Consider the following 27552-nt stretch of genomic DNA (forward strand, 5'->3'; position numbering starts at 1 on the left):
AAGACAATTTGCGCTGTATTAATTTCTGCGTTTTTTTGCTGTTACACTGCAATTCTTCGCACTCTTGGAAGACTTTTCCCTCTCTGGTTTATGGTGGGATGTTAGAAGAAGTTTAGAGAACTGAAAATAAAAAATAAGGGGCTGAGTGGGCTCAGTATAAAGAAAAAGGGAGACATTCACTGTAACTGATTCTAAAGAACAGGCAATAAACCTGCAGAAGAAAAGGTGCTTGAAAGTTAGAGATGTTATGATGACTTTTGAATAGAAAAACTAATTGAGGTAGGAAAAAATGCTGCAAATCAGAAAGACTTTTGGTATTTTTTGGTGGAGAATTCTCTTTCAGTGTGATGTAGTCACATGGGAGAAGCTCCAGCAGCCTACCACTTGACATCTTTAGAACAAAATTGGCGTTTCACAGATGAACGTGCAGCGAGGAGCAGCCGTGCACTGGGAGAGGTGAACTACGTGATGCATGGAGCCTTTTCCATTGCTCTGTGGTTCTAATTAACATTTGCTTCCACGAGTGGCTTATGACTATCTTTTTTTCTGCTTTTTCCTTACTTTTGAAAGATGTAGTTTAGACTTTTTGTGGAAGAGACTGGGCTGAAGTGAGACCCGCAGGACTGGTCCTGATAGAGCAGCAGATGAGGAGGAAGGTTTGCCTTGCAGTAATTCCTTGCCTGAACAAAGCTTGAGAGGCTTTACAAATTGCACAGCTGCAAAGAGTTATGGGTATTTGTTATCCCTTGGTATCCTGACCATGTAAAACCTAATTCTTCTGGCCATTAGAGGTTGCCAAGAGGGAAATGGCTCGGTAATTAGACTTGAAAGTGATGAATGAACGTGTCTCTGTGTAAATGCAGCACAGACAGTCTGTTTGCTGAACTTAAGAAATCTCTGTGCTTTGGAAATGGGACATTGTTTATATAAGTAGGATTTTTAGGATTTTTGGGCGGGAGACATATTTGTTCCTTTTCTTGTTTTTCAGAAGCAGAGCATTTTCCCCTTTAGCAGCAAATCTTTGTCATGTAAGATGGGAAATGTTGTAGACTGATCTGAAAGACATGGATAAATTCCATTTTCAAAAGGGAAAGAAAAGAGACACGGGGTGAAATCAATACTTCGCGTTTGACTTGTGGAGGCCAAAACAAATTGGCAGATGAATAATACTAATTTTTTGTGAAGTGAGGGGAGAAATGACATAGTGAAGGGTCTTTGGTACCAATCCCTGAAACTACAGTGTGATGATGCTTTTCCAGGGGGATGTGTTATCTCTGTGCTTTGAGGGAAGGATAGTTATGTTCCTAAGCCACAATTTCAAATGCCCAGAGCCTCTGAAAGATGTATGGGTTTTGCTTTAGGTATTAAAACATTTGCAATTTTAACTTTTGAGGCCCTTGGGCTTCTAAATGAAGCTGTGAGGAACAGCAGCTTCTCTTCTGTATTGTGCTAGCTCTGCTTTTAACGGGCTGTGGTAAATCTGCTGGTTTTAAACCAAACTGTCTGTCCTCCTGGAATGTTTTAGCATGTATTTGTACTGTACACTTCAGCACATATCACACTGTGTGCTTCAGCATATTGTCACATTTTTGTGTCTGCAAATTGCCTGGTGAAATTGTCAACCTCTGTCATGGAGATCAGTGTATTGCATCCTGGGAATGAAACTATGGGCCAGACCCTGAAGGGACAAAGCAAAGTGGCATTTGGTAGGAAATAAGTTCTCAGTAGAAAATCTACCTTACACAGAGTAAATTACCAGTAATAGAGCTGGGGGAGGTATTGTCACCCTAATATTACTCATGCAAAGACAAAAGAAAATGTACAAAGAATAGATGGAAGAAACGAGGTTTCCTTGTGCCATACTTAGGTTATGAGGCACCATATTCTAGCAGCTGGCTCAGCTTTGTGTTTCTGGCTTATGTTGGCACTGGTTGTCCCTGAACTGGGGAGCACCAGCTGATTCTCTGCAGTATCTGAGCTGTGTTTGGATGTGACAAAGTTGAGGCATTCAAAACTTTTGTGACTGCTGTCTGAATTCTTTGAGGCTGTGGGATTTGGTATTTAAATAGAAATACTGCCTGGGGAAAAAAAAGCTGCATGTCCAGTGCTAGTCTTCCATTTCAGGCCTAGCAAGGAGTGATGAAAAAGTAAAGTTTTAAAATTATTTTATCATATAATGAAGCTTATAATTTGCTTTGGAGTAGCAATTTTAACAAATAGCATTACCCATAGGGTGTATGTATAGTAAATGTCTACAATCTCTTCAATTTTAAAACAAACTCGCTAATGCTTCTTGTCCAGCAAAAATATTTATCACCACAATGTGTTTCAAATCTGTCTTTCTTCCTTCCTGTTTAAAAAAAAAAAACAAAAACAAAAACCCATAGTAATTTGTTAATTTGCCAACCTGTGTTATAGTTTGAAGTCAGTAGAGACTTTCACTGGCATCAGTGGAAGCAGGACTGGATCTATAAACCCTTTTCTTGAAGTCATTCAAGTATGTGGGTAAATGTACAGGGTTTAGAGGGACTAATCAAAGCTGTTAATTTAGAATCATAGAATCGTTTTGGTTGGAAACAACCTTTAAAAATCATGGAGTCCAACTGTTACTGTAGGCAAGCCTGCAGTGCTTGGGAGTACTGTGGCAAATGTGACCTGTAGCAAGAAGCTTTAGCCGAAGACAGGAGTTTGAACCTCTGTCTGGATTCCTTCCAGAGGCCCAGTTGAAACAGATACCAGGATTAGAGGGATCAGAAGAGGGCATACGTGGTGACCACTTCCATGCCCCATATGGTGTTGGCTGTAGATAAAGGCCAGCTCACCCACACTACGTGGGCCCAAGCAGGTTACAACTGCCTGCAGGCTTAGGACTATAACAACTAAAGGTCTTTCTTATTTTTTATTTTTTGAATATGTTTTTTATTTTTACATTTTAAATCAAATACCAGGGAAATATAATTGTAATTAAAGCTTAGAAATGAAACTCATTGCCAGATGAAAGTGAACCTCTTATACTTAAATATTGTTATAATGAAATGAAATCCAGTCTTGTTAGTTCCTTCTTAGTCTGTAATACTTCCAACTTAAACTGTTCTTGCTTCCCTGGTAGACATGATTGATTACAGTTTTCAACTTGATTAACTTCTAGGAATGCACAGAGGAGAAATGCTGAGGAAAACAGAAAGAAAGGAAATGAGAAATTTACTGTGCATCAGGTGTGTGTTTGGTTTTTTTTAAGGGGGATTTAATGCCTTTTTTTTTTTAAGGCAGCATCAGTGTTAACAGAATAAGAGAACTCCTGATGTCAGCATCTTTCCCGTTTCATCTAGATGGTGTCAGGTCCAAATGAAAGCAAGGCCTAATGTCCATCTTTCATGGATGTCCTTCTGGAATTGGTTGCAAGCAGATGGAAATGGATGATGGATCACCACCTGGGTGCTTAAAGATTTGGAGATGTGCTTGGGGAATGCCCTCTGGAGGAAAGCCTATTGATTTCAAACCTGTCTCAAACTGCCTCCTTTCCTCCTTTTCTGTCCTTTTATTGCATTTCATTTTCTGGGCCTACTTCACTGACTTCTGGAAGGTGCAATAACAAGGAATTTGGGCGAATGGAAGAAGCTGGTTGCATGACCATGGAGGATATTTAGGGTGATTCTCTAGTGGTGTACAGAGCATTTGTTTGCAAGTCACCTGCTGACAGCTGAGCACTGCTTTCTGTTTTTACAAAGCTCATCTGGTCTTTTTGGGGAGCTTGCTTAGAAGTTGGGGGCTACTCAAGGAGCACTAGAAGTTCTTTTACTTTTCTGTGCTTTTTTTTAATGTCTTAAAAAAACAAATGCTCTGAACCACACTTAATAGGTGAATCAACAGTTGGCAAAACACCATTCTGGCCTGAAGGTGACTGTAAAGTGAAATGTACTACCAAGTTTCTGAACTTCCCAGAATTCCTCAGGTTTCCTCTGGAGATTTCCCTTCTGTAGTACTCTCATTTTCCTCGTGAAGGAACAGGGAAGATGGGAAACAGTGTAGTGGGTAATAGCTGAATCAGGGGTGTATGGAGTATGACAGCATCTAATTGTAGGGTGCTGATGGAGGGAAGGGTTTAAGATCATCTCCTTTCAGAGTTTTTCTGATGACACAGGCAGGAGAATTCCCTGCTATGGGGAATGTTTCTTATCTCAGCATTGAAAAAGTTTGAGTTTTTTTATTGAATAGCCAAAATATTTAACTGACAACAGACAGTATTTGCATGCTGTATAACTCCTGGACTTCTTAATGCCATCCAAGCCTGTAGTATCTGCAGTGGTCTGAATTAATAGTATACCTTGAAGTTGTACCATAGAAGTGCCAGAAGTTAATTTGGCCCAGTTTTTCATACTGATAGCTTTGGCCACAGTGTGTTTTTTGGTTCATAAAATGCCTCTTTTGGTCTGAGCACAGGTACATAGGGTAAGCAACTGCTAATTGTGGATGACAGCTCTGCAGCTCAGGACAGGAATTGTGCCTGTAACCACAAATAAGTATGTGATGTAAAAGGCATTGTGGTTTTGAGGGAGAGAGGGGGAACTGCTGTAGATAAAAAATAGTGATATTGTGCTGCTTATATAAACGTGCACATCTCTGTAAGTTTGGGTTTTGAAGCCCCAGTAGTATTCAAGGGAAGCAAAGTTCAAAGCTACCATTTGCTCTGCTATCTTTAGCTATAAGAATATTTGACTGAATTACTATTTCAGCAGTGTGTGTGTGTGTGTGTGTGGAAAAGCCTGCTTTTTCTAACTAGCGTGGTAGTGGACAAAATGCACCACTGATAGAATTTTTGAGTGAAATTGGGTATCTGGGAAGATGCCACAATTATTATTTTTCTGGTAATGCTATTAGAGTAGATTTTTTTTTTTTTCTTTTTTCTTTCTAATGCTGTGGAAAACCATGAACGGCCAAAGCTGTATTTCACCAGAGTTTGTGAGGGAAGGAAATAAAACAGTGTGACAGTTCATTATGGTCACGGGGGTTGGACAGAGAAGACGGACTTGGCACGTGCTCCTTGCTGACAGGTTCCCCCTGCAAAGCCCTGACAGAAATGTCAGACTCAATAAAAATCCTTCAGGCGGTGCGAGCGAGGAGGCTCTGGCATGGGGCTGTGCTGGCAGAGGGCTTGGGTATTTCAGGAACCTTTTACCTCAGTAGTTTGTGGAGAAACAGAGACTTTCCTGCCAGAAAGGTCAATGTCAACCTGTATTGATTTTTTTGATACCAACCATTTTGCAATGTTAATGAGCTTTACACTTGTTTTGATACAAAAATTATTTCCAGAGATTCCAGTAAAAGAACTATATGATATTATATCACATCCACAAGTATTTTTGAATTCTGTAAGATTGTTTGCCATCCTTTTGTTAGGGGGGGAAAAAAAAAACCCAACACTAAAGGCAGCTTTTATCTGTATGCAAATCTTCCCTGATAGGACATTTTGGAAAAGAAGGTGGGCTGTACTCCCTTCTCACAAAACCTTTGTTAAAGATTTCAGCTGTGTCGAGATTAATCCCTCTGCAGTAATTTAACCTGCTTGTTTCTCTTGAGGCTTGCCTCCTCGACCTCATGGATCCTCCTGAGGTGGGGTCATCTGTGCAGAAATGAGGCTGTTCAGGAGAGGGGCCCTCCCAGACCTCCTTCTGGTTTTGTGGCTTCGCAGTTGCTGTGAGGTTAAGAGTGCTCAGAGTGTTACTGTGTATTTCCTGCATTTCCACATTTGTAATTTAGCAGCATAGCTAAATTAAGGTCCTGATTCTGAAACTAAGGTGTTCAGACAGGCTTCAGTGCCGCTAAAGTCAGTGGTAGGGTGGTGAGCCACTGCTTCTCCTTTGCAGGATTTAATCAGTGATTGAGACTTAAATATGTTTTTTAATGAAAATGACATCTGGTGTTCTGAAAAAAAAATTCATTCTGTTGGCTTTAGAAGTGTTCTAGGTTGTCGGGTGATGCAGGTGGATGTTTGCATTAGCTTGCAGTGGTGATGCTTACCAAGTCTCTTCATGAGGTGAAACTGTCATGGCTGCATTCTCAGGCTGGTTTTAGTTTTCAAATACTAAGAAATTGGTTAAAGGGGAGGGAAAGAAGAGAAGGACTTTAAATGAGTGAAAATGTACAAAACAACAAGTCAGTTGCTGTCAAAAAAATGCCTACAGCAAGAAGAGTAACACTTAAATCTGGAGATTTCATACATCTGGTTATGTCTGGAAATTAAATCTCCTTGGCTTGAAGGACTGTATTAAGCTAGTGAACTGTATGTACTCCCTGATGCAGGGATAGAACCAGGCTGCAGTTGCTTCTATATCCCCAGGAAGAAGTTTGAGGGTGACTTAAAGGGAAATGTCAGTGCCCACAGAGATCTGAATCCAGCTGGTTAGAACAGTCATCGGATAACTTCAAAGGAGATAAGAAAAAGAAAAGGTGCATCCTCACCTGCTATGTTGAGTTTGGAGCTGGGGCTCAGTCTCAGTTCCATCAGATGAAGCCAGAATGACTTCAGCTTCACTGTGAGGCTTTGGCACATGGACAGAATAGAGCATGCATTCTACAAAATGTGTATTGGAGGTGACTTTAGCTAGAATAAATGACCCAGAACAGGTTTTGGTTTTCATATTGACCTCCAATAGTCTGCTTTAATTCACAGATAGTCTTACCTGATAGACTTTTGCCCTTCAGGAAGCCCTCTCTGGTGGTCAAGGACCACATGTCTGCTTGGCCTGAGACTGGTAAGACACTTGCAGGATTAGCTGAAATATCACATGGGGGTGGATATCTGTCTGTAACTGATGTAATAAACTAGTAAGCAGAGACATTTTTTGCTTTAGAACTCCTTCATTGAGGATTTGAAAGAAAAAGGGGTTGTCCAAAAGATGAAAATAACCCTTAGTGCACAGGCCGATGCATTTCAGTAGGGCAGCACAAGAGATCTCTTGAAATTCTCAGGCCCTTCTGGAGCAGCCAGACGTCTCTTGGCTCCCACATTTTTCCTTTTGACCTTGTTTTGACAGTTAAGGTATTTCTGGTTAGGGCCACAGGCACACCCACGCAGGCACAGCCCCACGTGGACTATCTGAGGGGCTTCCTTCCCACTGCCTGGCTTCGCAAGTGGCGTGTTGACAGGAAATTAGTTTGTACCAGGACGTGCCTTTTGAGGGCTATTTCCACGTGGTGGTGGTGATGACATCAACGTGTGGAGGTCGGGGCAGGGGGGCCAAGCCAACCCTTTGGTTGGAAGTTGGTTTTGGCAGTGCCTCCGTGGGACTGGAGGGTTAATCATAATTTGTTTCTCTGGCTGCTGTTTGCGTCAAAAGGCCAGGCAGCCTTAATGAACGTCGCCTGTGTTAATTTGAAACCCTTGCTGGGAAATCATGGGAAAATGGAAAAACCTGTACTTGTGTGTCACCCTTCGGATTAACAGCTTGGGCAGCTCTTGCAGGGCATGGTATAGCTCCAGTGCAGCTCCCAGCAGCTGGTAAAGAGATCTCTCCCTATAAACCTGGGTTTTTATAGGGTAGCCTGTTAAGCCAAAAGCTAATTTGCTGTAGACTCTGTGCTAAAAATGGTCAGTCATACATACGACAGCTCAGTGAACTGCCTAAGTAAAAGCACTGAAATTGGAAATTCCTGGTGTCATAGGCCCCAGACACCCCCTCTTTTGATATGATCCTTATTATTGGTATTTTTTATGTGGATGGTTTTAAATGTTGTGGTGTTTCTGTTGAGGTTTCCTCCCCCCCCCCCCCCACTTTTAACAGATAATAATAAATCACCTGACAGCATACAGGTATCCCTTTCATTGTTTGAGGGATATTATGCTGTCAGTGATTGCTTTACTGGAATTTTCTGATTATGCTCTGACTGCATGGAAGTCTTTGCAGGATACATTCCCCTGTGACAGCAGGGGTTTTCTATAAAAACAAACACTTTAATTTTTTTTTAATTCTTTTTTTGTAGTCTGAAGCTTGTAAGGGAAATGTTTATATTGGGGAAGGATGTAATATCCGCTCTAGCCACCTCTCTTTAAAACCAAATATTTCTTCTTTGTTTCCTTAAAAAAAGTTTAGCATCTCCCCCAGAGTCTTCTAGCTTCAGATCATCTCATATAATGGTAATGTTTTGGTCCCAGACTTAAAGTTATTTTTTCCTTTGCTTTGCTGCTTCTTGTGTGCAGTCTACTGGGTATAAAGTCAAGTAAATGTGAAACTTGTGCAAAATGGGAGGCCTGAATCCCTACTGAGACAAGCTTATGTTACAAAGTTGATTTTCATTTCCTTTAAACTCTGTGTCCTTCGAAAAGCATTTACTATCCTTGTCCAACACCTGAAGTGTTTTACCACGTTCAGTCCTTTGTAAGTCAACAGGACCATGACCCATGGGTGTGTTAGAAATGCTCTGAAATCACTCGGGAATTTCTAACGTGGCTACAGCAAACTGCAAAGCTGATGACCTGGGAACCCAAGCCCCCTCTCTAATATTTCTTAGTAACCTAAATATTCTGTTAGCCAACATTATTATAGCTCCTCAAAGATCTTTCCCAGACTTGATTGGATAAGTTAACTGTTTTGCACTGGAAAATTAGAGAACCAGTTGTAGAGTAGGAAAGTTTGAGAATTTATTCACAGCATTGTACAGCAGCAATGGGTCATTACTTTGGCTCTGGGACACTGAGGCTGTGCTGTGGTTGCAGGAGTGCTGGTGGTGGGTGGCAGTGCTGCAGCAAGAGATCTGCAGAATAACTATGCAATTACATGCCTGTATTCCTATCTCTTGGAAATAATTGGAGCGCTCATATTGAAAAACTTTTTATTTTTGGAAACTAGAATTCGGCAGGGTAACTGTGCTGAGCTTGTGCAGGTGCCTGTATATAAATAGTTAACAGTGCTTTTGGAAAAGGACTTTTAAAAAATTTGAGATGAAAATCTTACTCCTGTGTAGATGTGGGGTGACTGTAGAAAAAAGTGCACCCCAGGAAGAAATCAGACCTCACTTACAGTATCAGACTTTGCTTCTTAGCATGAAGTTAGAGGTATCTGGAAGAGTTGGAGAGACTAATTTTTTTAAAGGTATTGAAAAGGACCTTTATAAAGGTAGAGAAATGAAGCCCTCCCTTGTGCAGCGGAGCAGAGAATAGCCCTGGAAGAGCAGTCCTGTTGGTGAAGGACGATGCAAAGGGTAGGGGGAGGGAGGCCCTGCCTCCAAGTGAAGGTTGTGTCAAAAACAGTGGAGCTTTTGGTGTGTGCCAGGAGCAGGGCTCTTCATTCCTGGCGGAGGAAGATAAACCTGGCATTTTTGGCTCTTTGTGGCAATTCCCAGCCGCTTTCCACTGCCTGCTTCAGCTTCCTTGGCCCTGCTTAGCAGAGGGAGCTTTTGGGGTGAGCTGCTGCCTATGCTCACCCTGATCCCCTGTATTTATACAGAGCTGGGTGCTAAGAACACCACACACGTACATTGTTTGTGTGGTGTGCCTGCCAACCTGTGAGTGTACACAGTTACCTGTGTATGGTCCTAGTATCTCCCAGGCCCTGTATCCTTTCAAAAATAAAAAGCAATATGTGGACACCAATATTTTTGTGATGTTTCAGAAATAAAGCCTCTTTACACAGAATTCGTAGGATGTAATAAAGAACTACAGCTGTTCATGAGATGTATTATCTGTCACAACCTATGTGCTTGGTCTCTTGGTTTGATTTATGCAATATCTTCCTTTCCTTTGTTATACATGTGAATTTATGTGCACACATTTATATGTTAAAGAATTGTCTAGGAAGAAGGTGGTACGTAACTTGGTGCACCTTTTTAAAATATAAGAGGCTTTAATGAAAACAGTAAACTTTATTTCTATAATGAATAGTTTATAGCTTGTCTGTTTAATGTTTTTACATTGGTGATTTAAAAACTGGAGATTTTTTTCTCAGTCTTGGGATTTTTTTTCCTGGAAAATCAGTGGAGTTAAAGGACTGACAATGCTATTGTGAGGCAGTTGCTTAACACTCAATTTATCCTCATTTGACGGGGAGAACATAAAAATGTAGAGGAACTCTGCAAAATACATAACTATCTGATTTTTTTTTTTTTTTTTATATGTGTAGGGTGGTGTAAGAACTTACTTGGATGGTGCTAAAAAATGCAAGTTTGAATAGAAAAGAGGCTGCATGAATTCAGTTATCTTAATAAATATTTTTGTTCCAGACATCTACATTATGTTAAATTCTTTGCAACCTATATAGCAGGGTCGTATGTAAAAACTCCTCAGGTGCTTTACCAAATACTAAGAAATCTTTTGAAGGACTAATTCTCTGATTTGCTTTTACTCGCTTCATGACTGTTTCAGGGGTTGAGTGTAAAAACAGAAATCAGAAGGAATTAAGATAAAAAGATGGCTCCCTGTAAATGGAAAAGAACAGTATATTCTTTGCTTTCTCCAGTTTTCGAGGAAGTGAAAGCTAATGCTGTGACTTTTTTTTTTTTTTTTAAAACCAGCTCTTCAGGTGCTGGAAATGTAGCAGACCGTGTCTTGGCTCAGTTGTTAACAGAAATGGATGGGATAGAGCAGCTGAAGGACGTGACAATTTTGGCAGCTACGAACAGACCGGACATGATAGACAAGGTACGAATAGATGCTCTGTCCTCTATTCTGGTCTCTTGAAAAGACCAGGTTCTGGTGTAGTTCCATTCTCTTATACCCTCTGAACTGTTTAATCAATTTAATAATTAAGAGTAGAAGTTTGAAAATGAAGAAAAGGAAAAGGGAAGGATTATGTACCTCACCTTTTTTTTTTTTTTTTTTTCTTTCCCTCTACAGAATTTTTAACAGAAAAAAACCAAAATGTTTTGTGTATCTGTTTCCTGGAAAAGATTTTCTTTAAATCAAACTCATTGCACTTGTGCCAACATTACCAGCAGACTGCTTCTGTGGTTTTTTGCTTCTGTGGTGTTTGTTTATGCAGCAGTTTGCTGGAGTTTGTTGCTTTCATTAGTTACTTCCTTTTAAAAGATTAAATATCTCCCTAGTGCCATTAGGCTGCTGCCAGCATTACAGTTTCCAACTGTAAACAGTGCAATTTCTCCTTAAATCCTGCAGCAGCTCTCCTGGAGCAAAAAGAACATTTCACAATTGTAAAACGGGGAGAAAACTTACTGCAGAAAAACTCCACACACAAAACCAACCCAGCAGCCCTTTAGAAAATCCACTTGAAAACCATCTACCACTGCTGTGTTTTCTCACAGCTAAGTGCACTAGAAGGACCAGTCTGAAGTGATTTCCTTTAAGATATGTTTTGTAGTGTTGGTAAGGTTTTTTATTCCACAACTTTTCACCTTCACAACCTTCATGAAGTTGATGACAAGTTAAAGAAATATATTTTTTCCTGATCTTTTCAAGCATTTCTTAGAAGTTTCTTCAACATTTTTAGTGTTACAAATTTTCCCTCTTTAAGCTGTTTCTGGAATAGTCTGTTCTGTTTGTCTTGGAGCATTCAGGCATAACATATGTGTGAAGCACACACTTTATAGTAAGATTAATCTACAGAGGTAAGTCTTTAAGAGAAAATAGGAATTTTCTTAGTGAGAAACCATGAATGGATATTTCAGGTTTTTATTTAAAACTGCTTTTACCAAGATACACTGGGAAGAAGTATTTCTGGTACCTGTGTAGAAAACGTTCACTTACAGAATAGCAGAGCAAAATTTAACCCGTCTGGAGGAAAAGGGATTTAAAACTGTGATTTAAAGGGACTGAAAAATCACATTGGCATTGGTATTGCTCATATTGTGCTGCATCCAGTAGGCAGGCTGTTCCAGGCCACCATCTCCTCCTGGGTCTATGCAATATTTGTAGTGCACACATGGCACCTTTTTTTTTTCCCCTGTGGAAAAAGGAAGACTTGACACCAGAAAGCATTTGTATTGTCAGCATCACTTAATGGGACATCCTTCAGTATGGGCTTTTAGTTTACTTTGTGATTGATGATAAAAAGTAACATTTTGTTAAATCAATTTAATATTTCCTATGGAAATATCAGGTTAGTATTGCAATAAATTAGTGTCCTGTTTTCATAGGTGTGTATTGACTATACAGTAATTTTTAGTGCATGGACTTTACGTATGGTATAAAGGCACAAGTCAGTCTGTGTTCCCTGCTTCCAGAGACCAGGAAGATGTCTGGTATACTTTTTGTGACTATTTTTAGCTTTTCAAACCAAGAAATGCTTGAGGAATGCACTCTTTGTAAGTTTTATGTGCTTACAAAATTGATAATAATCCATTCAATATCTTTATGTGGCTTCTTCTTAACTGACAAATATGTGATGACTAATCTTTTGTTATTTGAAAACTGCACATGGGAATATCAAATATAAGGGTGTTCCTCGGAGCCTGGTACAGACTTCCTCATCCCTGCAAACACTCCAGTGTGCTGCTTTTGGGCAGTGAATAGGTTTTGAGTCAGACTTTGTAAAGTTATGTTTAAAAGTAAACTTGTTTTGGCTTGTTACAAATGTCTATTAATAAGGTAGTTTCTCTAAGATGTCATGATTGTATTGAAATATTATTCCATCCTTAAGTTGTGTCTCATGTTTGTAGCACTTAGCTGCTTTGCTTCCCATTCATGTGATGCTGGAAATACTTGGGGATAGTTTCATAAGGAGACAAACCTGGCACGTACTATTTTCAGCCATGTATGATGCAGAAAGTGATTTCTCTGGGAATTGAAATATGCTGGAACAAGATGTTCTGAACATTCTTTGAAAGTGATACAGAAACAAAACACTCTGAGTCACTAATAATAGTACTATAATCCCTTATACTCTTCATTCTATAAGTAGAATTGATGAGCAATAATTGGAAAAATTTTTCCTGGTTTTGGTGACTTATTCTCACAGGAGTGATTTTTTTTTTTTTTTTCATACCCAAAATATTTTGCAGTGATTTTATGGAGCTGCTTATGATTATTGTTGCTGTCCCATGTATCAGTTGATCTAACAACAGTGATCACTCATCTCCACAAACCTCACATAAAATATCATGAACACTGTATAATTTCCTTATCTTGAGATTAAATATTCTATCCAGACATATAGATTTGTATGTCCTTTTTTTTTTTTTTTTTCCAGTGGAACCTGTTTTTGTAGCCTTTTAGTACTGGACTTATTTCTTGGGTGAGAAGGGTGAATTGCTATCATTACCTGCCCATGCAGATAACATTTTTCCTCTTAAGCAGCATTTCAATCTCCATTAGCAAAGGTACAGGGAAGGAAGAGAGACTGTCAGCTCCCCAGGGAACTTGGTGAATGTTTTAACACAGGAAGCAAGATGCATGTTGCTGTGGCATCAGATAGTTCTACCTCCTGCTGGGTCGAATTTGAATGTCAAACACATTAGCTGTGATGTAAAACACGAGGTGCTGAGTGAAGTGATAGCCTGTGGTATAGGATGACATCCTGGTGCTCCTGACAGCTTCACTTTTCCTTATCGTGGGGTGCAGAAAAGATGTATCCTCAAATATGCCATTTGCCTAAGAATGACAGGATGTGATAGGACAAATGAAGATTAATGAGTTGCTGTGCTGTCAGCGTTGCCCATTGTCTCTAGATTGATGATGGTCTGGATTTTGTCCGTGTTCATGGGCTTCAGCTGTAGTTTAAACCAGAAACTATCCTGGTATGCTGAAAAGTGAAAAGCTGAATCTTCACAAATGCTGTGTGAGTTCAGGAGGGCTTGGCTCCCAGTTTTGAAGACTCTTAGGTGTTGGTGTAAGAACTTGTGTTCTGCACGTTGTGCCAATGCAGAAGATTTTCGCTGCCTCCTTTTGCATGTTGATTTTGCTTTTTAAAAAATTCCTGCTCCATAGCCCTTCTCCTCACTCTTTTCCTCTTCCACCTTCCCTTCCTTCACCTGCACGTTTTTCTGTTCCGTCAGTAAGCGCTTCATTGTGTTATGCACTGGGTCTGAAGTCAGCTTATTTAAAGTGGGTTTTACTGAGTTGCCTGTCCTGCTTATAGGAACAAAATAGAACTGCAGCCTGTATTCTTTCCAGCAACTACCAAGCATGAGGGGAGAGAGTAACTCCCTTTCCCCACGATTCATCTGGATTTGGAGGAGTCTTTTGGGCAGAGAAGTCAAGCAGAGGTTTATCAAGTTGCTCTGACCCTCAAAATGTTGATGACTGTGTCATTGTGGGACAACCTTAATTTAAAACTGCTTGTTTTGATGGAAATAAAAATGCATAATAGAACAATTTGGCAGAATCAGTAAAGAAATTATAATTTCTTGCCTGCAGCAAAAGTAAATAATCTTTCCTCTTCTAAAACATCAAAGTTCTGTCTTTCTGAAGGCTTATGGAAGAAAGTCAAGTATTCAGGTTTGCAGTTTTAAAAGTTAAAAGGAATAGGAAAGAATCTTGCATATTTATTCATTATTGTCTGGAAATGTGTATGTGTGGTTACGGGGCAGGGGATGCTACGAGCATGTTTAGCAGTCAAATGCAGCAGTACAAACTTAATTCACTACCACGGAATATATGTTCCTATTTACATATCTGCCAGTTTGTGATTTCCATTGTGGTCAGATACATCTTATTAAAGGTTCAGGGTTCTTCCTGCATTAGAGCTTTGACTTGGTAGGATTTCAGTTTTCACAAATAAACTGTAGGACTGTGGAGTTACAAGGTGAATAATTCATCGGTCACGTGTGATGTTTCCCTCTGGGATCTCTCTCCACCCATCTGTTTGAGAGAAGATAGTGAAAAAGGTTGGAAGGGTCTCCACGTCTGGTCTGGTCCAGTCTCTTGCTTCAGCAGGGCCAGCTTCAGTGTTAGGTGAGGTTGCTCGAGGCTGGTCCAGGGGGGTGTTGGGTTTCTCCAAGGACAGAGGTTTTGCAGGCTCTGGGCACCTGCTGCACTCTTTTACCACTTTCACCAGGAAGACTTTTTTTCCTGATATCTAGTAGTCTAGCTTGCTGTAGCTTGTGCCTGCTGTGTACCTCTGAGAAGTGCGTGGCTCTTCTCAACAAAACATCGCACCGCTCTCTGCTGCTTCAGGTGCATGAACACAAGAGTTGTACATGGAATTGTGAAGAACTTGGATTTTATTTTTTTTTTTTCCCCCCCCCTGTCCCCAGTACTCAGGTGGGAAACCCTCTAATCAAGCTGTGCTTGAAAGAAGATTCCAACTATGCTAAACTGCTTTAGCACTCTGGAGGAGAAAATATAAACATCTTGTTTTTCTTTTTCATCTGCATTGGATTTGGCTCCAGGATGAGCAGTCAGATATCCCTCAGCCTTGCAGTGATACAATATGTGCAGAAGAGGGGGGATATGTCTGTCATTTCTCAGCATGCCTTCTGTGCAGACTTCATCCAGATTTGGAAGATAAGGTCACAAGACTAGGTGCTTTTTTTATAAGGAGGTGATGCTGCAACGTTTACTGCTTGGCAAAGTATTTTGTGGCAGTAGGATAAATTAGTTCTATGTAAACACTAGTTAGACTGAAATAGTTTTACATACTTAATTTGGCACTACTAGGTTACTGGGGATGAAGTCTAGCCTCACAACTGGTAGAGATAACTAAGATGTAAGATTCCAAACTGCTTTGCCAGCCTGATACCTCATTATTGAAATCATCCTTCATTTGTAGATGGGCTTTGTAGGCATCCTGAAAGTAGAACAGGTGGGAAAGTATTTCAGAGTAGGAATCAAAGTGCATAAATGCAGTCAGCATACCTCTCCACACTGCAGAACCATGAATTACTTTTTTTTTTTTTAATAATGAAAAGCCTCTCTGCTTGTTCAAGGGCACTCCTCATTCTTTAAAAGCCCTGGGATTAAAAATAGAGCGTGAGATTTTGTGAGTCTCCTTTTCAGTCAGCCAGCACCTAGAGTACTTACATCGTTTTGCCCAGGTGCAAGCACAGTTCTTTGAAATAACAGAAGATGTGGGATTTCTTTTGAAGACAAGATTGTTCTGGAGCATATAATAAATTTTCAGAAAATGAAGCTTTAGGGGAAAATGATATCAAACTGCATGCCATTTAAAAGAGGATCTGATATTCTAAAATAGTTTCACAATCTTGGCACCATCACATTTTCCATCAGTTGGTTTTCTCTGGTATGCATTTGAGTTTTTACCCTTAATCTTGCTAAACTTGCAACTCTGACTAGGGCAAGGAGGTGCTCTGAAAGTAGCTGTTTCTCAAAGGTTTAATCTTGCCTTTATTAGTATCAGCTGTTTACACTGTAAGATGTTAAGGGCTTACCAAGTTTATTTAAAAAAAAAAAAGAGCAATAGAGTGAATGAAATGATTTAAAGGTTGCCACACATCCTTTTCACCTGCCAAACTGCAATGACTAAGTAGACCCAGTTGATGAGCACTGCTGTTTACTGGCCAAGGCCTCCAACCTGCTTATTTGAGGCTGGATTGCATAGTGGACCCATAGTCCCTAAAGAGCCTGACCACTCTGTTTGCATAGAGGTAGATTCTGTGTTCATACATATGTATGAAGTTTTTCTTTAAGTTAAGGTCTAGGCTTTCAGATTCACCTGAATCTCTCTCTCCCCTCCCCTGCCTCCTTCCTCACTGATAAAAACTTTTTCTCATGAGTACAGCAAATAAAATATTTCCAGGTGTGCAAAAGTGATTTTTGTTTCCAACTATTCGATTGTCAGAGTGTGGAGGGCTGAGTAGTAAATCAGCCTTAAGGCTGCTATGGTTTTAAAAAACAAAATCTTAGTGGTGACAGCTGAAGAGCACAGTGACTTTTTCACTCAAGATTTATTACTTGCCTGAAAAGCAGGGTTGGAGGTAAAACTTGCTGGGCTGCATATTTTCTCCTTTAACAGATACACTATAGGGCCAGGATAAGTTGGCTTTGTTTTATCTGTGAAAATATACATCCAAACAATATATGTAAAAATAAAATAGTTTTACTTCAAATAGAACAGGAAGGTATATATGCCTGCTCCTATTCTTTGTAACAGAAAGCATTCCTTACTTTGACTCAGTCACGTGTTTCAGCATCACTAATACCTTCATAACCTTCTTGGCAACACGTACCAGAAAACTTACTTGTGGGTATCAAAGCATATTTATTTCATTTGGAAAAGTACAAAGATGTGAAAGTAAAGGCCAAGGGCCAAAGTTTGTTCTTATTCATACCTCCTAGTCTCCCAAAATCCTGATGAGGAACACAGCGTGTTAGAAAGCCTCCAGGTTATCAGCAAAGTGGGAAATTTGAAAGCCTGTCAGATTTGTTCGTTGTGTAAATACCATCCCTCAGTTTAATGAGTCTCTATCTGTGATACCAAGTGAGGATTGTGTTTTGGTGTGTAGGTTTTTTTAATTTTTTTTTTCCCAATTGTAACATGGAAATGACATTATATTTATAAGATAACATGGGAACATGTGGGGTTCAAATGAATCATGCCTCCCAAAATGAGGTGCATTTGAGCAGTATGTGTAGACTAGGTATAAATTCCTGAGTGCTGGATTAGGTCAACTCTATTCTTCATATGGGTGACAAAGCAAGAAAGTATCTAGGGAACTGACACTAATTTGATGACTGACTTTGAACATCATGGTTTAACTGCTAAATCTTGTGTGTGTGCTTATAAAGGTACAAGTTTCGACTTCCCACTTGAATTACTTGAGACCATTCTGTGATGAAAACCTCTTCCTTGTAAATCCTTCCAATTTGCTCTTTCCACTCAGTGTCAATGTTTGGGTCATGCAGAGGAGGGCTACAGCTGAGTAGCTCTCCAGAGATGTGTGGCTTGGCTCTGTTCCTATGGGAGCATCCTCAGGAGTCAGGGCCTTGGTGGCTTGTCATTGGGGATTCTGGGCCTTGTGGCAGATAATGAAATGCAGCAAGGCATATTTCACAGTCAGCCTGTTGGATGGCATTGAGTCTTTTTATATTTAATAAGCTTCATTAGGGTAGTGATAACAGTTAAAAGACATTCCAAAAAGTCTTGGGTTTTAAATATTTATGGGAGTGATGCCGAGAAGGATGTTAGTGTAGTGCTGTGAGCTACAGAAGCTAGAGGAACGGCTGCAATTATGGTACTTGGGCTGTAGCCATGGACGCATTTAGGGCTTGCTTTGCAGTTGGTCTTCTGCCCAGCTTGCCTCTTTGTGGATGCAGAATGCACAGTACGTGTGTAGTTTTTTGTGTGTGCTGTAGTAAAATAGCATTATAGAGAACGTCGAGTCTGTCGAGCACCCGGGAGTTAAGAGCTGCCATAGGTAAGATTACGTGGACAATCTTAATTCATTCTTCTTTGTGCATGTGCATCATAGTGCAATCTTTAATTACATTAATTAAAGCGGTATTCGTTGTGCATGATTAATTAAATTGCATTAATTTAGAAAATTATTTTTACAAGTCGTGATGATCGCCTCTAATTACGTTAATGCTCACATTTCCTTACTTTTGAGGGCTTTGATTTACGCTGTTCAGACTCAGATGTGCAACTACTAGTTTCTGAGGGGAGTGTCCGGATTCCATCATGTGGTGTCATGTTGAGATCTTCGTGGTTTTCAGCAGTACAGGACCCTCTAGATCTGCCACAGAAAATGTTTGTTTTAAATAGGTGGTAAATTACGGATATTAAATTCCTTTGCTGTTCTTTGTGGGGTCTCTTATGCAGGAACATGATTTTTACCTGTTACCCAGGATATTTTCTGACAACATAAGAATTGGCATATAGATTACTCTTTCAGTATTAATGTTTCTTACAACTTGCCATAAACATAACTCCTTCCTGATATTCTTTCCTTGATATTTCTCCCTATTCACTTTGCTTGCTCTCTCCTTATGCAGTATCCTCTTCTTGGTCTTTATTTCATATGTCTATGGACTCCATGATCTTAGCAAACTGCTCATCTAATCTCAGTATGATTATTGCTTCTAGTCTTTTTGCTAAACATTTTTTCCCTGTGCTTGCACTTCTCATTACCTGCCCAGCCAGGGCTCCCCAGTCCTCTTTTTCTTCCCAGGTTTCCAGGCTTCCCCAGTCCTCTCTTTCCTCCCAGGCTTCCCCATCTAGAGTCCTTTCTTAATGAGCATTAGTTTTGCCACAGTGTCCAGACTCCTGGTTTTAAATGTGTTCACTCACATCAGGCTTTTCTTTCTTGTGGAGTCAGTTCTGGTGTCCTCTTTCTTCCTCCTCTTGCTTGACTAAAGTGACTCCAGTAATAGGAGAGGTAATTTTCCTAGTGTTGAATTAGGGGTTTGGATCCAGCACAGCCTGCAGACTCCTTGAGCCTCAGTAGGATCAGTCTTTGAGTGATAAAGGCTTGGAAAGTGTATCTGCAAAATTGTCACAAAGCTTTTTAAAATTGAGATGTTTCAAGCCCTTCTAATGTGGTCAGATCTCAAGACCTTCCTCCAAAGGTTAGGGTAAAATAATTTTTTAATTTTTTATTTATTTATTTATTTATTTTTTAAATTAGGAACGAAGTGATATTTTTCCTGGTCTCCTTCTCATGCAAGAGCTGAAATGTTTTGACTGGAACATTACAAAACAAATCAGTTGGAGGCAGCCAGCCAGCTTGGAAAGGACAAGAAGGTCAAAGCTCAGAACAGCATAAGCTACTAAATGCATTATCTTATAATGTAAAATGTTGAGTGACTTCTATATTAAGTGTTGATACTTATCTGTCCCCTAATAGGGTGGGAGCTGTTTCAGTAAAAATGGAAGTCGTGGTGAAAGAGAAAGCCCAGCAGTGTCCATGTCCCTGGTTTAGTGTCACTCACAATGGAGTGCAGCTTGGGAGGGTGAGGTAGGTGGCCAGGGTAGGATTTCATTGTTTGGTTGTACACTTTAAGGGGGTGACCTTTTCAGTTACTAGTTTTAGGTTTAGAAAACCTCTGAACCTTAGAGATTTATAACGAGCAAGTTGGAATATAATTGAGCTCTCTGTATTAGTAAAGGGCTGTAAAGAGCTGTTGAATGTAGGGCTTAGTTGATATGCACTTGTTTCTCAGGTAATTAGTAATCTTTTGTTTAAGGTTCTTCATGAATATTGGATACTATCATTAGTCCATTCAAGGGATTAGGACCATTTTTTTGTTGTTGTTGTTTATGGAATCGCTGTGGGGAGAAGCAAAAACAGGGCATCACAGACAGAATTTCCACGAGTTGATTGATTTATTTGCATCTGTTGAAGGACATCCAGCTTTACATATTAGTTGCTCCATCAGTGGTGAAACCTGGATGTCTCACACATGTGACATACATCATGCTTAGGGATAAGCAGAAATGCCATTCATGTGCAGTACATATAGCAATGACACATAATAAGTCTGTTCAGGAAAAACAGGTTCTTTCTGAAGGATCTTAGTTATTAAAAACCAGTAATTCTTAACATCAAGCTAAATGAAGGCAGTACTATAATAACGTAGCATAAGAGCTAGGGGGTCATTGATTCACAACATACTGTTTTGGTAAGGTATGTGGGGGGTTGCTGTACATACCTGGAGTGCAGAGCCAAGGCTCTGTTCATGTCCAGCTGAGACATTAACGTCTCCTAAGAACAGCAGAAACTCGGTGGGTGACTGCTGAGGTCACTACAGTACCTCAGGGCTGCATATTCCCATGTCATTTCATAATAAAAGCTTGTTTGAAGCTCTGAATTATTTGATGCATTTACAACTGTAAGAATTGGCTCAGAATCACAACAGTTTGCTAGATTTTTGGGATAACCTAGAAGAATGTGTAGACTACTAAGTATTTGAAGCTGACTGAGAGAGAAGGGTCTGAAAGTCAAACGGGTGTTTTGACTGAGTAGTGCCAGGGAATGGCTGGTGGAACCCAGCAGCCTTGGCAGTGTGGCGACTGCTCCTTTTGGGAGTTATGTCTGTTCCATGTTCTTAGTTGGGGAACTTCATTAAACAGGGTGCAGTTACTTCTTCCTTTGTTTGAAATGTGAGTGTGTTCCCTCCATGGCAGGTTAGTCTTTGTGCAGCAGTAAAGCATGTACCAGATGAACAGAAAAGGTTTTGAAAAAGCCCTGTCTTGACTGTGCTTTGTACACGCTTTATAACAGTATTCAGATTGCTGCCTACAGCATCTTCCTGAATTACTGCTCCCTGTCAGGTGCTGAGAAAGGTGATTTTGGGAACTGGCCTTTTGTTTTGGTGATCACGTGATACTTCCAGTTCTTGCTTTGTATTGCTCATTGCCTTTACACTTAAAAATGAGCTTCACTGCTTTTACTAGCTACTACTTCAGTTAGGATTTGTCTCCCCCTTTCCCATTAATAGAACCACTAAAAGTTAAAATTCCAACATAAAAGATCCCTTATGGAAATGGATTTTAGAAAATGGGAAAATCTATTATGAAATTAATTATATACATTGAATCTATGCTGCTACTGCTCTTGTCTTTTCCTCATAAGCTCACATCAATAGATATAACTCTGTATAACAAATCTTTTTCTTTCCTGTCCCCTTATGATTCTTTTTATTTCCCCTACATCCACTTTGTTATTTCCCATATAGGGAGTTTTGCTTTGAAAACTCAGTTTGTGAGCTGGGTTTGGACTTCGGCATAACTGAAGTAGGTTATGACTGTGAAATATGACTAAGACTAGGCGAACAAGGTGGTTCTGTGCAGAATGAAAGGAGAGTCAGCTGTTTCTTAAACAGAAGCTGTTCTCTGACTGTGATCATCTTTGCTGCCCTTCTCTGAACCTCTTCCAGATCTATGAAACCCTTTCTGAGAGAAAGGGGCCAGGTCTGCATACAGCACCCAAGCTATGGGTGCTGCATGGGTTTGTATGTGTGCATAGTGAGGCTTTCTGTTGTGATCTTTACTCTTTATTAATGGTTCTGAATTTTTAACACTTGCTTTGCTTTTTTCACTGCTGATTTCTAAGTCTCCTGATAATCTTGGACAGTTCTTTACCCTCAGTCGTCATCTTTGTTGATTTGAATAACTGTATCATCAGAAATTATGGCTCTTGTATTACATGTTTTCTTTGGTTTCAGACCTCATTAAGGAGAAGCAAATTTTATGTAGGCAAAATAGATGAGATACAGGGGTCTGCACTGTTACACAAGAGAGGTAACATAGGAAAGGCCTAAACCCTGCTGGTACATGCTGTTATCTATTGGCTTATCCTGACAAGCACAACTGAACTCTTGCTGAAAACAGAAGAATGAGAGAAGGCATCACAGTGAGCTTAAGAGAATTTTAATTCCTTTGCACTGTTGTACCTTGCTTCTGAAAAGGAAGGGGAGAAGAACAATGAGCATGGCACTGGTTTTGCTATGTCTTGTCAGAAATGACCATGACAGGTGAGCTGCAGGTCCTAGTGTTGATATCTCTGTGGAATTAAGTCCTGTGACTGAGGGGAAAAAAAAAAAAGGAAAAATCATTCTAAAAGAAGGCAGTCTTCATACCACAGTGTTCCTTGGGATTGTGTGGAGAGCATGAGCATGGCCATCTTTCTATAAAGAGGGGGGCAGTGAAACAGGCAGCCATTGAGAGTAACTGGTATGGAAACAGCCATCTGGAAGGAGGACCATGTCTTTACAGTAGGCACACAGAAAAGTTCTGAATGCCAACCCAGTCTAGGGACAAACCACATGGCAGGCAGTGATACAGAAAATGGAGGTTATCATGGGGCTGGGTCTTGCAGACCGAGAGGGTGTATTTAAGATTGCAAATAGCTGAACTCTGTTTCAGAAGTTGTTTTTCTTAGTGGTGAATATTTTCTGCAGAAGTCACCGAGTGAGAAGAGGCAGCAGCAGCCAGTTTGCAAGGCAAGTCTTATTCCATTACTTAACAGGGAGGCACGTGAGATATGTAAGCAGGAACACATGCCAGGTTGTGTGTGCTCATCAGTCAGCATTGGAGGTGTGTGTAATTGGCAAACACACACCTTGGAACCTGCTGGAGCACTTATAAAATGGCCATTTATTTTAGTTTTATTAACGAATGTAAGTACCCTGTGCTTGCTTTCAGAATTATCTTTTTGAAATATAAAATGGGAACACTGTTCTTTGATGCATTTAATGCTGGTGTGTTCAAATCTTTAAATCCCTGTTTTAGTGGTTAAGTATCATTTTGATCTGATAGCTGAACTGCTTTCTTGCCTTCACACACTACTGATGCTGTTTGAATGAGTGTGAGGAAATATAACAGGTTTCATCCTAGGTGGTTTCAGCATTGATTCCTGTTCCTTGTGCTGCTCTGAGCTCCCCTGCATGTACATAGCAGCAATGCATTTCCCAGGGAAAACCTTATTCTTCACACAGAAGCATTTGATACAGAGGATATTCTCTTAATGGTTTAGTTCTGTGCAACAAAAATCAGGATAAATGGTTCATTTTTTGAACAAAAATGTTGATTAACATTCACAGAACACAAAATTCTTCCCTCTTCCATGACTCTGCAACCCCACTGTGCCTGAAAGAGATTTCAGAATTATGACTGAAGGGGAAGTCTTGTGTTTCCTCTTCTTGGATCACTTTTATCTTTGGGTTACTTTGATTTCTATTGGCCAGAACAAGAAAAGGAAAGAAGCCACCATGGAAGGTCGTAGATCATTTACAGGAATTGTAGAGAGTAGGAATCTGTTCTGTCTTTGTTGTGCATGTGAAAATAGAGTGTATTTCACTGAAGATGCCACATCACAAATAAAGAAACCGTTTAAGCAGACACATCTCCACAACAAAGGCATATATTGACGTAATCTGCCAGCAGTGCTGCGACAGAACACAAATAATGTTGGTTCTTGGAAAAGTATGAATTGGAACCATTAGCCTTCTCAGGCACGGAATGTATTTTGAAATAAATGATTTTAATTAGTACTGTTCTAAGAGAATAAAAGTTGTGGTTTGATTCAGAATCGCCTGAATGTGTGTACCTGGCGTGCCACCTGAGGTTAGGGGCATGTAAAAGAATCCAAACTCATTATTCAAATGGCAGCCTGTTGTTTGGGTTGCTTTTGTGGTAAGGTTTCCATGGGTTTGCTTTTTACTCATGTGGATCTTATTCTCATAAGAACACTGATACAAAAGATCTTCACCTGGAATGTGGGTAGGTTTGCTGGAACTCCTTCAGTCCACACTCCTCAAGCCTTTATAAATTGTTTTGTTTTGGTTTTTTTTTTTCCCCATAAGCCAAAGATTGCATTGTTTTCCAACACTGGAATCATTTACATTCAGGTTTTGCTTTAAAGCTAAGCATGTATTTGAATGATTGCAGAACTGCAGTGTTAGAAACTAGAAAAAGGTGACTAAAGTTAGTATCTGATGAGGCAGAAGTATACCATAAATACAAAATAGGCTGTAACAGTCATTGTTTTGGCAATTCAGAACCCTTTGGGTTTTTAACATGGTCTGCTTATATAAATGAAACTTATTTAAAAATATATAATATGATATATAGAATATTTATATAATAAATACAACCATTTGTTTTTTCTACTTTTCTCATCAAATAAAGGAACAAAAACCCCACAGCTTCGCTAAAGGAATAAATTGAGAAAAAGAGAAGTGGGATATGAAAGCTCTCCCACCTCATCAAAGATTTACCTGATACTTTCTCAGCCACGTGGTCCTGATGCCCTGAGATAACTTTCTGCACATGCACAGGCTTCTCAGTCATGCACTGTAGGCACTTACACAAGCTGAAGCTGTTTATACCAGGACAGCTTTTCCTAGATGCAACAGGAGAATAAGTCAGTTAAGTCCTGTCCTCATCCATAGTGCAGTCACTTCCAGGGAGGCTGGTAGGTTTGGTAGTGTCCACATCTTGATTCCGTCCTTTCAGCACCAGCAAGCCATTTGGTCCTTCATGAAGTGTATGCTACTTGAAGGAAAGAAAATGGCAAAATGTGAGGGTTGTGAAAATGAGTTTGGTTTCTTTTGTGTGTGCGTGAGTTGACTGAGACACAATGAAGCAAAAACTTTAGATAATACTAAATATTTTCATTGCAAAATAGTTTGTTGTGATGTTTTCCCTTCTGAAGGACCACAAAGGTAGTCAGTTACTATTTTATATTTTACTTGGGTTTTTTTTTTAAGAGTTGCTTCAGCTTTATTTCTCTTTTCTTTAGGGGGTATCTGTTATACTTGATTCTCTCTAACTGTCACAACAGTCCTGTGTGTTACATGCTTTGTTTCAGTTGTCACCTTATCCATACATGCAAGATTATTACATTTTCTCTGTTAACCTGAAAATTAGGATGTGAAAATACCAGGACATTTGGGCTAATTTGATTTCTTTAAAGATAAATACCTGTTATTACTAATTCTGTTATTTTTTTTAACCAAAAACTGCAAGAAAAAACACTGATCATTTTGAAATCTTTATGCACGGGTTTTTAAGTGAGTCTTCAGGTTCCAAAAATGGGATCAGCAGATGGCAGTCAAACCAAAGTTCAGATTGCTTGCATGGGGATTTCAAAGTACTGTGCCTGTAGGAGAAAGTGGAGAGAGAATGTGTGACTGAGTTGTGTCAAAGAGATGTTCTTACACATTTGTAAATAAGTACATGTTTGTCAGAATTTAGAAAGGAGGAGCTTTGATTTCTGCCCATCTGGGATTTGCATGTGGCTTTTGTTTCAGATCTTTGTACCTGGGAAGCTCTTGCATTTTTTTGAATGCAGCTGTGGGTGTTTTGGAAAGAACAAACTGGTGATTGGGTTGTCTCGCTTGTATTCTAGAAATCTGTCTATTTAAAAATACTTTCTTATTCAACATGTGTGAGGACAGAGCTTTGCTTTTCTCCCTGGAGTGGCTGTCTCAATTTGGGGAAGTGTGGGGTTTTATTAATTTATTTTTTTTTTATAAGCCCCCATATGTTTCCTAATTCACAGTGGTTAATGCTTATTAAAAAGATTTTTTTGTTGTTGTCATGATTTAAGTGCAAGTTAAAAATTAACATTTTGTGGAATACCAGGGAAGTGGCTGAAGAGTATTTAGTATTATATGGTATTTTCAGCTACAGCCTAATAGTTGTGACAGTTTTGCACTGGTACAGACGTGTCTGAGTGGTTGATGGAGTAGTTGCCTAAAGATGCATCTTCCGTATGGCGTAGTCACAGGGCTGAGTTAGTGAAAGTGTGAGAACTGAAAGGAGCTGCAGAGGGCAAAATATCGTTATGCATTTATTGTACAATTCTGTCATTCTATTTTCGTGTTTTTCTTTTTTTCCACCTTACAGCATGTCATCAAACTTCAACCCTTGCTTTTTATCCCTTTTTTTTTCCCCCGTAATTTTCTCATTTACATTGCAGATTCTGTCCGCTGTTGTGCTCTGTCTGCTGTGGAGGGGAGGAAAAACAAAAAACAAGACAACAAAACAAAACAAAAAAACCTTGTGGGAAAAACACTCCAAGGTTTTATCATGAGTCAGTATTTTCAGTTCACACTTCACATCTCCCTTTCCCCTAGAGGGGTTAACACTGCTTATTAATTGAAGAGCACAGTTTATACTAAGCATTATTTAACATCTACTAGTGGTATTACTGTACTTCCTGTTTTGTATTCACAATAAGAGGTTTCTGAAGAGTTGCCTTTGTGTAAATACCTCGCTGACATTTTAGGCAAGTATATTCATGTCTTGGAGTAAGCACGAAAGAGTCATGTGTTGGAACACTGCTAAAGAAGGAAATCTCTTTGTGTTTCATAAATGATACCCCTAAAGCCTTTTAAGAATACATGTTTTTAAATGACAGCTATGCATTTGTTTTGTTTCTTTACTTTTTGTTATTCTGGCTTGAGTTGGCCCCGCTAAGGAGCGAGGAAAGCTCTCTGTGACTGTAGTGCTGTGCCACTGAGCCTTCAATACTGGCATATGGAAAAGCAGTTCTGCAGAATATGTCCGTGTGAAAAGGAAGTGAAAGCTTCAGAATAAGCTTGGGCTATTAATGCAAATACTAATTTCCTTCTATACCTATTAATACCCTTTTAAAGTTGCTTGCAATAAATAAGGGGGCCAGGGGTTCCCGGGGAATGAGGGTATTTCCACTACCCTTCATGTCCAAGTTTTGTCTGTAGTGGTTCTGGAACTGCAAAGTTCTTATGATGGCCAAGGCTGATAATACACAATGGAGATCAGGTCAGAACTAATTAGATTTTATTATCAAAAGCTGTTTTCTAATGCTTACTGACCATCTGGTTATTTCTGAAATTTATTTTGAGTCGCTAGAGAAGGAGAAAAAGATTAGAGATAAAGGCAGTAGGGACTTATTTACATTAACTTGGAAATGAATAGAAAATATTTAGCTTCTGCTAAGGGGTTGAAAGTCCTCTAATGAAGTTTACATTTAGTATTTATTGGTTTATAGTGCCCAAAAATGACATCTTTGAAGTTTCTAAAAGAAGAATTTTGCAAATGACCCTTTCTAAGTCGTATTTGTGCCCTAGGTGTTATCTACATGCAGTATTTGCACCATCTGAACTTCTGGGGGCATTAGTGGTGTAGAGCTGCTGTGGTACGGAGGAAAGTGCCACGAGGGAGCCTCATTTCCTCATGAAAATGTGTTTTAGTTGAATTCTGCCACCCTGGATTGCTAGAG

The 27552-nt window shown here is 39.6% G+C and overlaps 1 protein-coding gene across 1 annotated transcript in view; it reads left to right on the plus strand.

Moving 5' to 3' along the window:
- SPATA5 (spermatogenesis associated 5) overlaps positions 1 to 27552 on the plus strand; it is a gene marked incomplete at its 5' end in the record, with an annotated part of 190376 nt that overhangs the window by 46943 nt on the left and 115881 nt on the right. The window contains one exon of the mRNA XM_008936145.1: positions 10507 to 10633. Coding sequence (XP_008934393.1) covers positions 10507 to 10633 — 127 coding nt within the window. The remainder of the gene's footprint in view (positions 1 to 10506; positions 10634 to 27552) is intronic.

Source organism: Merops nubicus, unplaced genomic scaffold, assembly GCF_000691845.1.
Source record: "Merops nubicus isolate BGI_N331 unplaced genomic scaffold, ASM69184v1 scaffold8392, whole genome shotgun sequence".
In the NCBI taxonomy this organism is placed as follows: Eukaryota; Metazoa; Chordata; class Aves; order Coraciiformes; family Meropidae; genus Merops; species Merops nubicus.